The sequence below is a fragment of the Pleurodeles waltl genome, chromosome 9 (genome assembly GCF_031143425.1).
Source record: "Pleurodeles waltl isolate 20211129_DDA chromosome 9, aPleWal1.hap1.20221129, whole genome shotgun sequence".
Taxonomy (NCBI): Eukaryota; Metazoa; Chordata; class Amphibia; order Caudata; family Salamandridae; genus Pleurodeles; species Pleurodeles waltl.
In genome coordinates, this window is record NC_090448.1 from 958,263,091 (window position 1) to 958,276,468 (window position 13,378).

Genomic DNA, 13,378 nt, shown 5'->3' on the forward strand with positions numbered 1-13,378 from the left:
TTCTAGGTTCACTTATTTTTTATTATATTGACGTTGCAGGTGAAGTGAATTTATAATCCTTACCTCTCCCTCCCCCTTTTTGATAAATGTGATGGGTGGGATAAAATATTCTGTAGCCCAGTCACAACTTGCAGACAGATGATTTGGCATCCGTGAAAGTACGGCGAGTGTCTTACACAGCCATGGTGAAGTCGGTAAAGAGGGATATCTTTGAATCCCTGCCATGGCAGAGGGCCTTGTTCTTGGGTGAGTTTTTGAGCAATGTGTCATCCCGGAAGTTAAGAAGCTTGGCAAGAATTGGTTATGGTGGGGCAAGGGTGGATGATGTGGTTCCAGTGAGCGATGTACAATTTCCACTACAAAGGTGGTGGTGAAATTCTGGTGACTGAACAAGTCACACAGTAATCTTTCTACAAGCAAATCCAGATTGCCGTTGTCTGTGGATCTAGATGCTCCTACTATGCAGAGGTTATTTTGACAGCCACAGGCCTCCAGGTCTTCATTTTTGATGACCACTGATTTCAGGAAGTGTTAAAGCTTTTCCAGATGTTTCACAGTTGTGGTGGCACTAGTCAACCTTACCTTGAATTTCTAAAAAAAAAAAAAAAAAAAAAGATTCCTTTCTCCAGCTCTGCTGCTCGTATTCCCACCAACACTGGCCCTCTGCTCCGTAGTGGAAGAGTGTGTATGTGTGTGTTTTTCTGTAAATCACAATATGAAAAACTTGAACAAAAGTAGTCACAGAATTCTTTAAAACCTAACACTGATAAGGCTTATATCATGTTTATTCCTGGCCAGATTTCACCTGGTCATCTGTCTGTCAAAATCTGGTCTTCTCATCTGCTCTCACAATGGTCTTCTCAATTCACAGCTTAGGTGTTTTTCTCAACCAGGTTCTCTACTTAATTAAGGCTAATAAACTAGTGGCCAGGTGCTTTCTGGTGCTGCACATTTTTCACAAAATGCTAATTTATCTTCCATGTCTATCTTACCCTGTCATTTTCCAGGCAGCAATTTGAGCTGCCTAGAATGCTGCAACTCCCCTATCTCGGTGCCCCTGACAGTAATTTCGAACCCCCTCTCCAGGGAACTTAGCTGCTTTGATAGCTTTGAACTCTGTCACTAAGGCACACATTGGTTCCCAAGCGCATTACACTTAAATCTTTTTGGTTTCAAAGTCACATCTGAACTAGGCTCAGTATACTAACGAAACAAATTCCTAATTTTTGACCATAGAAAAAGGAATGGGCATCTCGCCCGAGAACAATTCTGAATGTGATGGTGGGAGTAATCAGTAAGGAGTATGGAAATAAAATCCCAGTAGCTAAGTCCCTAATGGGGATTGACTAAATTAAAAAGATTTGGATAAAAATTATAATGAGAGATTGTAGAGGGTAGAGTTATATTGTGTCAGAGTGCTGACAAGTGTGGCTCCTGTGATGGAAAAAGTTTGAGGTTCACAATGGAAAGTGAGAATTTGTGGAAACAGTTGAAGAAATTTCACTTTGTGAAATATTTTGATTACAAATATTGATTAATCCTTGTAAGAAGTTGGCTCTGTATGTGCTATTTCAAAGTAAGGAATAGCATGCACAGTGTCCAAGGGTTCCCCTTAGAGGTAAGATAGTGGCAAAAAGAGATAATACTAATGCTCTATTTTGTGGTAGTGTGGTTGAGCAGTAGGCTTATCAAAGGAGTAGTGTTAAGCATTTGTTGTGCATACACACAGGCAATAAATGAGGAACACACACTCAAAGACAAATCCAGCCAATAGGTTTTGTTATAGAAAAATATATTTTCTTAGTTTATTTTAAGAACCACAGGTTCAAATTCTACATGTAATATCTCATTTGAAAGGTATTGCAGGTAAGTACTTTAGGAACTTTGAATCATTACATTAGCATGTATACTTTTTACATAAAACACAATAAGCTGTTTTAAAAGTGGACACTTAGTGCAATTTTCACAGTTCCTGGGGGAGGTAAAGTAATGTTAGTTTTAACAGGTAAGTAAGTCACTCACAGGTTTCAGTTTTGGGTCCAAGGTAGCCCACCGTTGGGGGTTCAGAGCAACCCCAAAGTTATCACACCAGCAGCTCAGGGCCGGTCAGGTGCAAAGGTCAAAGAGGTGCCCAAACCATAGGCTATAATGGAGAGAAGGGGGTGCCCCGGCTCCAGTCTGCCAGCAGGTAAGTACCCGCGTCTTCGGAGGGCAGACCAGGGGGGTTTTGTAGGGCACCGGGGGGGGACACAAGTCAGCACAAAAAGTACACCCTCAGCATCGCGGGGGCGGCCGGGTGCAGTGTGCAAACACGCGTCGGGTTTCCAATGGTTTTCAATGAGAGATCAAGGGATCTCTTCAGCGTTGCAGGCAGGCAAGGGGGGGCTCCTCGGGGTAGCCACCACCTGGACAAGGGAGAGGGCATCCTGGGGGTCACTCCTGCACAGGAGTTCCGTTCCTTTAGGTGCTGGGGGCTGCGGGTGCAGGGTCTTTTCCAGCCGTCGGGAAATGGAGTTCAGGCAGTCGCGGTCAGGGGGAGCCTCGGGATTCCCTCTGCAGGCGTCGCTGTGGGGGTTCAGGGGGGACAACTTTGGTTACTCACGGACTCTGAGTCGCCGGAGGGTCCTCCCTGAGGTGTTGGTTCTCCACCAGTCGAGTCGGGGTCGCCGGGTGCAGTGTTGCAAGTCTCACGCTTCTTGCGGGGAGTTGCAGGGGTCTTTAAATCTGCTCCTTGAAACAAAGTTGCAGTTCTTTTGGAGCAGTGCCGCTGTCCTCGGGAGTTTCTTGTCTTTCTTGAAGCAGGGCAGTCCTCAGAGGATTCAGAGGTCGCTGGTCCCTTGGAAAGCGTCGCTGGAGCAGGTTTCTTTGGAAGGCAGGAGACAGGCCGGTAAGTCTGGGGCCAAAGCAGTTGGTGTCTTCTGGTCTTCCTCTGCAGGGGTTTTTCAGCTCAGCAGTCCTCTTCTTGTAGTTTCAGGAATCTAAATTCTTAGGTTCAGGGAAGCCCTTAAATACTAAATTTAAGGGCGTGTTTAGGTCTGGGGGGGTTAGTAGCCAAAAGCTACTAGCCCTGAGGGTGGGTACACCCTCTTTGTGCCTCCTCCCAAGGGGAGGGGGTCACATCCCTAATCCTATTGGGGAATCCTCCATCTGCAAGATGGAGGATTTCTAAAAGTTAGAGTCACTTCAGCTCAGGACACCTTAGGGGCTGTCGTGACTGGCCAGTGACTCCTCCTTGTTATTCTCATTATTTTCTCCGGCCTTGCCGCCAAAAGTGGGGGCCGTGGCCGGAGGGGGCGGGCAACTCCACTAGCTGGAGTGTCCTGCGGTGCTGGCACAAAGGGGTGAGCCTTTGAGGCTCACCGCCAGGTGTGACAGCTCCTGCCTGGGGGAGGTGTTAGCATCTCCACCCAGTCCAGGCTTTGTTACTGGCCTCAGAGTGACAAAGGCACTCTCCTCATGGGGCCAGCAACATGTCTCGGTTGTGGCAGGCTGCTGGAACCAGTCAGCCTAAACAGATAGTCGGTTAAAGTTTCAGGGGGCACCTCTAAGGTGCCCTCTGGGGTGTATTTCACAATAAAATGTGCACTGGCATCAGTGTGCATTTATTGTGCTGAGAAGTTTGATCCCAAACTTCCCAGTTTTCAGTGTAGCCATTATGGTGCTGTGGAGTTCGTGTTTGACAAACTCCCAGACCATATACTCTTATGGCTACCCTGCACTAACAATGTCTAAGGTATTGCTTAGACACTGTAGGGGCACAGTGCTCATGCACTGGTGCCCTCACCTATGGTATAGTGCACCCTGCCTTAGGGCTGTAAGGCCTACTAGAGGGGTGACTTATCTACACCTGCATAGGCAGTGAGAGGCTGGCATGGCACCCTGAGGGGAGTGCCATGTCGACTTACTCGTTTTGTTCTCACCAGCACACACAAGCTGGCAAGCAGTGTGTCTGTGCTGAGTGAGGGGTCTCCAGGGTGGCATAAGACATGCTGCAGCCCTTAGAGACCTTCCTTGGCATCAGGGCCCTTGGTACCAGGGGTACCATTGACAAGGGACTTATCTGGATGCCAAGGTGTGCCAATTGTGGATACAAAAGTACAGGTTAGGGAAAGAACACTGGTGCTGGGGCCTGGTTAGCAGGCCTCAGCACACTTTCAATTCAAAACATAGCATCAGCAAAGGCAAAAAGTCAGGGGGTAACCATGCCAAGGAGGCATTTCCTTACAATCCTGTATAAATATTTTGATAAATTGTTTCAGCTGTTATAGATGTTGAGTGATAAATGTGTTTTTGTTGGCTCTTGCAGAATGGCTTAATGTTGTTTTTTTGACAGAAGATACATATGATTCTCAAAGTAAAAAAAAAATTCTATTTGTCTTTTATTTGCAGAGGATGTCGGTGATGAAGGTGAAGAAGAGAAGGAATTAATTTCCTACAATGTCAACATTGACATTCATTACGGACTGAAGTCAAACAGGTGAGTCCTTTTACCAAGATGTAAGAGACTGATGCAAGCAGCATTACAGTAATGTCAAAGATGATTTCACTTTTACTTTTAGGTTTAACCTGGTCGTTGCAGCACCTTTAGGTCTGCTTATCAGAAATCTGTATCAAACCATACCCCCATAGTATTTGCTTCTTCAGTGTCCTGCCACCCCACCCCTGCTAAGTCTGTTTCACTGCTGCCCTTTTTGAGCTACCATTGAAGCAGACTTTTACTGCTCTTTGCGTACTTCAAGTCAACAAGTTGCTTAAACATATTTTTATTGTGTTTTTGAGTTTCCACTTTTCCAAGTTACACTTAGAGCCTTGCATGTACACAGATTTAAGTCGCCTTCCACAATGGAAGGGAATAGGGTGTTCAGAAAACATCTTCAAAGATTTTTTTTTTTTAACGGTTGTACCTATTTTCTTTGGTTGCTAAATGACTAACCTCTCTGATGCCTGATTCAGAAAACTGCTGAATGATTTCTATTGTATCTTCTGTCACTTTTTGGAAACGTGTGGCATCAACAACAATTGTAAATCGCGAACTAGCTAACATTCTGTATGTTCTCTAATGAGTTAGCCATGTTTGGAGATGCATTAGAAGACAAATTCTGCGCTGAGCTCTTGAACACCATTAATCTAATATGTGGGACATTTTTGTTTACAGCATGTGAGAAAGTAGCCTCTTTCCAGCATGGTTACCCCCCACTTTTGGCCTGTTTGAGTGTATGTCCGTGTATTTTTTACTGTCTCACTTGGTAGCCAGGACCCCAGTGATCATAGTAGAAATCCTATTTGTCAGTGTGCTTTGCCTGTCTCACTGGGATCCTGCTGGTCAGGACCCCAGTGATAATAGTTTGTGGCCTAATGTGTGTGTTGTCAGTAGTGCTTAACTGTGTCACTGAAGTTTTGTAGCCAGAACTTCAGTGCTTATGCTCTCTCTGCTTCCAAATTAGTCACTATAGTTTAGTGACTTCATTTACCAATTCCAGTTGGCACACGGGACCCCCCTTATAAGTCCCTAGTGTAAGGAAATGCCTCCTTGGCATGGTTACCCACTGACTTTCAGCCTTTGCTGATGCCAAGTTATGATTTGAAAGTGTGCTGAGACCAGTGTTCTTTCCCTAACCTCTACCTTTGTTTCCACAATTGGCACACCCTGGCATCCAGGTAAATCCCTTGTAACTGGTACCCCTGGTGCCAAGGGCCCTGATGCCAGGGAAGGTATCTAAGGGCTGCAGCATGTCTTATGCCACCCTGGAGACCCCTCACTCAGCACAGACACACTGCTTGCCAGCCTGTGTGTGCTGGTAGGGAGAAAATAACTAAGTCGACATGGCACTCCCCTCAGGGTGCCATGCCAACCTCACACTGCCTATGGCATAGATAAGTCACCCCTCTAGCAGGCCTTACAGCCCTAAGGCAGGGTGCACTATACCATAGGTGAGGGCATAGGTGCATGAGCACTATGCCCCTACAGTGTCTAAGCAAAACCTTAGACATTGTAAGTGCAGGGTAGCCATAAGAGTATATGGTCTGGGAGTCTGTCAAACACGAACTCCACAGTACCATAATGGCTACACTGAAAACTGGGAAGTTTGGTATCAAACTTCTCAGCACAATAAATGCACACTGATGCCAATGTACATTTTATTGTAAAATACACCCCAGAGGGCATCTTAGAGGTGCCCCCTGAAACTGTATCCAACTATCTGTGTAGGCTGACTGGTTCCAGCAGCCTGCCACACTAGAGACATGTTGCTGGCCCCATGGGGAGAGTGCCTTTGTCACTCTGAGGCCAGTAAAAAAAGCCTGCACTGGGTGGAGATGCTAACACCTCCCCCAGGCAGGAGCTGTAACACCTGGCGGTGAGCCTCAAAGACTCACCCCTTTGTTCCAGCACCGCAGGACACTCCAGCTAGTGGAGTTGCCCGCCCCCTCCGGCCACGGCCCCCACTTTTGGCGGCAAGGCCGGAGAAAATAATGAGAACAACAAGGAGGAGTCACTGGCCAGTCAGGACAGCCCCTAAGGTGTCCTGAGCTGAAGTGACTAACTTTTAGAAATCCTCCATCTTGCAGATGGAGGATTCCCCCAATAGGAATAGGGATGTGCCCCCCTCCCCTTGGGAGGAGGCACAAAGAGGGTGTACCCACCCTCAGGGCTAGTAGCCATTGGCTACTAACCCCCCAGACCTAAACACGCCCTTAAATTTAGTATTTAAGGGCTTCCCTGAACCTAAGAATTTAGATTCCTGAAACTACAAGAAGAAGAGGACTGCTGAGCTGAAAAACCCCTGCAGAAGAAGAACAGAAGACACCAACTGCTTTGGCCCCAGTCTTACCGGCCTGTCTCCTGCCTTCCAAAGAAACCTGCTCCAGCGACGCTGTCCAAAGGACCAGCGACCTCTGAATCCTCAGAGGACTGCCCTGCTTCAAGAAAGACAAGAAACTCCCGAGGACAGCGGCACTGCTCCAAAAGAACTGCAACTTTGTTACAGAGGAGCAGATTTAAAGACCCCTGCAAATCCCCGCAAGAAGCGTGAGACTTGCAACACTGCACCCGGCGACCCCGACTCGACTGGTGGAGAACCAACACCTCAGGGAGGACCCTCCGGCGACTCCGAGACCGTGAGTAACCAAAGTTGTCCCCCCTGAGCCCCCACAGCGACGCCTGCAGAGGGAATCCCAAGGCTCCCCCTGACCGCGACTGCCTGAACTCTAATTTCCCGACGGCTGGAAAAGACCCTGCACCCGCAGCCCCCAGCACCTGAAGGAACGGAACTTCTGTGCAGGAGTGACCCCCCAGGAGGCCCTCTCCCTTGCCCAGGTGGTGGCTACCCCGAGGAGCCCCCCCTTGCCTGCCTGCACAGCTGAAGAGACCCCTTGGTCTCCCATTGAAACCTACAGAGAACCCGACGCTTGTTTGCACACTGGTGTACTTTCTGTGTGGGCTTGTCCCCCCCGGTGCCCTACAAAACCCCCCTAGTCTGCCCTCCGAAGACTTACCTGCTGGCAGACTGGAACCGGGGCACCCCCTTCTCTCCATTGAAGCCTATGTGTTTTGGGCACCTCTTTGACCTCTGCACCTGACCGGCCCTGAGCTGCTGGTGTGGTAACTTTGGGGTTACTCTGAACCCCCAACGGTGGGCTACCTTGGACCCAAAACTGAACCCTGTAGGTAATTTACTTACCTGCTAAAACTAACAATACTTTACCTCCCCCAGGAACTGTGAAAATTGCACTAAGTGTCCACTTTTAAAACAGCTATTTGTGTTTTATGTGAAAAGTATATATGCTACTGTAATTATTCAAAGTTCCTAAAGTACTTACCTGCAATACCTTTCAAATGAGAAATTACATGCAGAATTTGAACCTGTGGTTCTTAAAATAAACTAAGAAAAGATATTTTTCTATAACAAAACCTATTGGCTTGATTTGTCTCTGAGTGTGTGTTCCTCATTTATTGCCTGTGTGTATGTACAACAAATGCTTAACACTACTCCTTTGATAAGCCTACTGCTCGACCACACTACCACAAAATAGAGCATTAGTATTATCTCTTTTTGCCACTATCTTATCTCTAAGGGGAACCCTTGGACTCTGTGCATACTATTCCTTACTTTGAAATAGTGCATACAGAGCCAACTTCCTACAATCACCATGTACTTCTTACTGGTGATGGACATTCTTGGGGGTAGAGCTAAAGGAAAATCTGTGAATATATTTTAGAGGACCACTTTGAAGGTATTGTGGTGCGTGTAGGTAAAGTAGGGGGACTCACAGATCTTAAGTCGGATTGAGCTTTCCAGTGGACTAAGGAGGTGTCTCAGCAGTGTGGTAGTGCTGGGCTCGCAAGCAGAGGTTATATACATGGAAGTCTTGGTACCGTGTCTCAGTATGGCAGGGAATGAAACTAGAAGTGCAAATGTGAATTAGTATATAAATGTAACAGAAGGCACATTTCTAACATTTCTTGGCAATGCCAAAATGAGTTAGTAAAGGATAATTGCCCATGCTTCTGCCCCAAAAAACTTCACCCATTCTCTATTTAACTGTATCCACCTTACTTGTCATCTCATGACATTTTAAGAGCTTTCAAACCTTGACATTTAGATTTCTTTAGTGCTGAGAGAAATTATTTAAACTGAAGGCAACAGCAAGGTCTTTCATGTGTGGCCTAATAGGTCACCCTTGCCCTTACACTGCATCCCTGATGCCTTTTCTGCTAGAAGTAGGACCATGCAGAGTGAATCATGTATCTGGGATGTGAGGAAATGAAGTCTGATTTTATAATCTCTGCACTGAAGTAAGTGGAAAAAGTAAATTGAATCGTTTCAAGGATCCTGCTTACTGTGTAATGGATGGCTTTCGATGTTACCTTTTTGTGTACCAATAGCATTCCACCATTAAAGATTCTGAATGTGCATTGGTTTTGTTTAGTAATTGCTGATGATGCCTTTTCTGTACTTTGTTATTTACAGCTTAGCATTTATTAAACGCACTCCAGTCATTGATGCTGACAAACCAATCTCTGCCCAGCTGCGAGTTCTAACTCTTAGTGAAGATTCCCCATATGAAACCTTGCACTCCTTCATCAGTAATGCTGTTGCTCCCTTCTTCAAATCCTACATCAGAGAATCTGGTAAAGCTGACCGGTAAGAATTGTTGTTATTTAGGTCATGTTATTAGAACTTTCTCAAAGTATTTGTTATAGTGGGTTTGTAGTTTCCTACTTTTAAGAAGACAGATAAAAGGGGCTGTGCTTGTGATGGAAGTCTTGTTTCCAAAAGCCCTTTTCCCTACTCAGCACTCACTCTTGTATATCTTGTGTGAACCCTTTTCTATAGTTTGAGTTTTTTCAGGGCTTTTTGTTATGCTTGTGCAGATGCTAACAATTTTGAGGACATGCCTGGATAATGTTTCCTTGTGTAAGTACCAGGAAGCAGGAGTTAGAAGTTCAGATTACCATTTGGGTAAGTGCACCATAGTGCCTTCACCTATAAGTTGCTCATGGTTTGGGCACAGGTTATGTTTTTGTTTTTAGATTTACAATTAAACGAAAGATCAATGCAGGATTTAACTTTCAAATGCTAGAATGAATAGGGAAGAAGCAGTCTAGTTTGTAAAACAGTTCACGCTTGTTGCAACAAGCTGTTCCCCGGATGCAGTTATAAATTGGGAGGATTGTACTCATTATTTCTTGAAATTTCAGTTTGTGTATTTGGTTTAATTTAATACAGCTCTTAGGATTTTTTTGCAAGTTTTGAGTCATTTTTGCAGAGACCTGTGTGCAGCCTGTAGTTAAACATTAGAATCCTGGCTGTGTGGACTCCACCTTTCATTATCCCAAGGTTGATGAAATGACCACTGTTGAATTATACCTCCATCTGTTACAACATCTTGAAGTGTCGTCATGGGCTACTCTTTTGTCCTGATGCTTTGTTTCCCCTCATGTTCTCTCAGCTGTACCTCACTTGACGTCACCTGTCTTTTCCTTCTTTCCTCTCCGTTTCTCTTCTTCCTTGCTCGCTACAAAGCTGAAAATCTCAACAGTCCCTCCAGCTGCTTCTTTTAGCTTTGTGGTAAATTTGTTTTAATGCATAAATGTTGCAAGCCCTTGAAGAGAGATGGCCGTTACGTTCCTCTGACTACAGTTATAAATTTTTTTGCATATGTGTTTGTCATTTCTAGTAGCAAAAGCAATGGGCATCATATGACATTGCTGTTTTTGGGCACAGTAACTCCGGGTCCATATACACGCTGTCCCAGTAGAATTTCAAGTATCACGACAATTTATCTCTCCTCGCATTACATAATCTCTCCACATTGCGGCGCTTTTGTCAACGTAAGTAATGAAGGGCAAAAGAACAACGAAGAACAGCACCACAGAAATAACAAGTGTGACCAGTTACATGCCCAACCCCCACCCCCCCTCCAAGCTTCCAGTCATCTATTAGGTCAGAGTTACAATAATGTCAGTCTCCATCTCGGGTCTTTCAGATCTAAACATTCTTTTACATTTGGACCTTGAGACCTTTACCCTACTACCTCTGATGATGGAAGACTAATGTTCAAACTTAATAATACCTCTAAAGATCTGTCTGTTTGGAATATTACATATATCCTAGAGTAAATAATTGTATTATTAAAAAATGGGGGACCGGGCCAGATGTGCTGAAACACTGGTCACACAGAACTGGTCACAAATCGCGTATCAGCGTTTTGTGACCAGTCTTCCATTTTGCAATTCAACCTAAGTACTGATAGGTTGCATCAAAATCTCCTGACATGGGATGACAGAACAGCCTGCCTAATGAATATTAATTAGACAGGTCACTATTTGTGATCCCTTGTGATTATTCACAAACAAAGGGAGAAGGTGGTGCGCGAGGAACGGTTTCTCATTTGTCAAGGGGGAAAATCGTGAAATTGGAAATATTCCTTTTTGGGGAAAAAGATTGTAGAGAGCGCACATTAGTCCCCTTGGACAACTGCCTGCCTCTTCCCCCTCCAAGGCTACCAACAGTATTCACCAATAGGAATGTCTTCCAAGGAGACACCTTTGTCCTTACAAATAATCAGTCACAATGTCCTTTGAGGTGTTTTTAACTGTTCAGTAGATTGCTACTGCAAACCATTGATACATGCCATACTGAGTCGCAATTAGGAGGGGACGCCCCTTTCATGACACTTCCTAATTGTGAATCGGTATGGGTTTAGAAGATACCAAAAAGAGTCATTTTGCAGTTTCAAACTGATATATTGCGCATTGCAGGATTTGTGATCCCAGAATATCTCTTAACCTGTCCCACAGTCCTGGAGGTGTGGTATTTTTGCATAAGTTTATAATAATTATGAATCCATTTTTTGTGACTAGTAGTTACCTTAAGTAAATAGTGTATTCCTGTTATTGCCCAGCCGGAAGCCCAAATGCAATATATACATTTTACTGGAATGTTACAGCGTAAACCTCGTTCCTTTTTATAATCCTCTTTTAATTCTCATCTTTTTTTTTCAGTTTTTTGCTCCTGGCTCATATTTTGTTTGGATTTTAATTTGCAAATGTATTTTGTGCCTTTTTAGAGATGGCGACAAAATGGCTCCCTCAGTTGAGAAAAAAATTGCTGAACTTGAGATGGGCCTGCTGCACTTGCAACAGAATATCGAGATTCCCGAGATCAGTCTCCCTATCCACCCAAATATTACCAATGTTGCAAAACAGTGTTATGAACATGGAGATAAGCCAAAGGTCACTGACTTTGGTGACAAGGTGGAGGATCCAACATTTCTTAACCAGTTGCAATCTGGAGTTAACAGATGGATTAGAGAGATACAAAAGGCAAGTGTGTATGATTAAGTGCTCTTGTTGGGTGCTTCGCTTATCTAGTCTGAATTGTATAGTTAATCTTGACAATTAAGCTGTTATTACATTGTTAGTCTCTTTTCTGGTTGTTTTGTTTCCTTGTAAGGAGTTCATATTTAGGTTTTCTTCTTGTGACATTTTTCTGATATTAGGATTGCAGTATTCATTGCTAACTATCACTAATTGTGTTTTCATTTGATTAAAATGCACTATATTGAAATAAAATAGGTAACTCGGTTTGAGCGCAGGTTATATTTTTTTTTTTTGTCATTTAAATTTGTCTAGCATTGATTCTCAATATTTGTCCAATTAAAAGGTGACCAAGTTGGATCGAGACCCTGCATCAGGAACAGCCTTACAGGAAATCAGTTTTTGGCTGAATTTGGAACGTGCATTGTATCGCATTCAAGAGAAACGTGAGAGTCCAGAAGTCCTTTTGACTTTAGATATCTTAAAACATGGCAAACGTTTCCATGCTACTGTCAGCTTTGACACTGATACAGGTAAGAAAATTGGTGTGATTCAGGTTGCACTCTGCAAAGCATTACACATGTACCAAAACAATTGTTGTGTATCTAGTGTATCTAATGACTGCTTGAATAAACAATTTTGTTTCCATGCTGTAATCTTTATGCAAAAATCTCCTCTCAGATCTTTAAATATCTTCCAGCCTTTTTTGTTAAACCTGTTTTAGTTCTAAACAGTCAGCAGGGAAGCACAGCTTATTCAGTAACTTAAATCACACATGTAAATATTTCCTTATGAAAGTAGATGATTTTTTTTATTTTTATTAAGGCTGAGCCGCCAGTGCATGATCGGCATTCCTACATTTGTCAACAATTGTTGCAATGATTTGTTAGTCGTGAACAAAACTATTCAACAATCTATATATGGTTAAGATGTGTAATTTATGTCATTCTCCTGGTGACTGTTCTGTGAAAATGTCTAATGAAAAGTAAAAACATCTCTCTTCTTGCTCATCAACGCTGGAGATATCTTGTTGGTGTTTTTGTTGGCATTGGCATTTAAAAGGAATAACACTCTTCCAGCTTATTAAAAGATCTGAGTGAAGTTAAATTCTCACTTTCACCATGGAAGAAATCTTTTCTTTGTAACACAGAAGTTGAAGCATAGGCAGGAAAACAGTGGGAGACCACATGGCCAAATAGGTGGTTGCAGAAGAATACAATGGTGTCTTAGAAATGCTAATTCTAAAAACATGGGATGAAAACAAAGCATTAAGCAGGGAACTGAACATCTTGTTTGGGTTTTGTGAATCGAGGAAGAAGCAGCTTGCGATTTGGATGAATAGTGTGTAAACAGATCACACATTTGGAGGAAGCAAACACACACAAGCAGGCACAGAAAGTACACCCTCAGCTGCACAGGGGCGGCCGGGTGCAGAGTGCAAACAGGCGTCGGGTTTTGTATTGGATTCAATGGAGGGACCCGGGGGTCACTTGAGCGATGCAGGTACGGGGGGGCTCCTCGGGGTAGCCACCACCTGGGCTAGGCAGAGGGTCGCCT

The 13,378-nt window shown here is 44.1% G+C and overlaps 1 protein-coding gene across 2 annotated transcripts in view; it reads left to right on the plus strand.

Annotated features, from left to right (window-relative positions):
- DYNC1H1 (dynein cytoplasmic 1 heavy chain 1) overlaps positions 1-13,378 on the plus strand; it is a 916,572-nt gene that overhangs the window by 33,883 nt on the left and 869,311 nt on the right. For both annotated transcript variants that reach the window (XM_069208347.1, XM_069208346.1), the window contains exons 2-5: positions 4,390-4,477; positions 8,970-9,143; positions 11,572-11,827; positions 12,168-12,354. In XM_069208347.1, the coding sequence (XP_069064448.1) occupies positions 4,390-4,477; positions 8,970-9,143; positions 11,572-11,827; positions 12,168-12,354 (705 nt within the window). The remainder of the gene's footprint in view (positions 1-4,389; positions 4,478-8,969; positions 9,144-11,571; positions 11,828-12,167; positions 12,355-13,378) is intronic.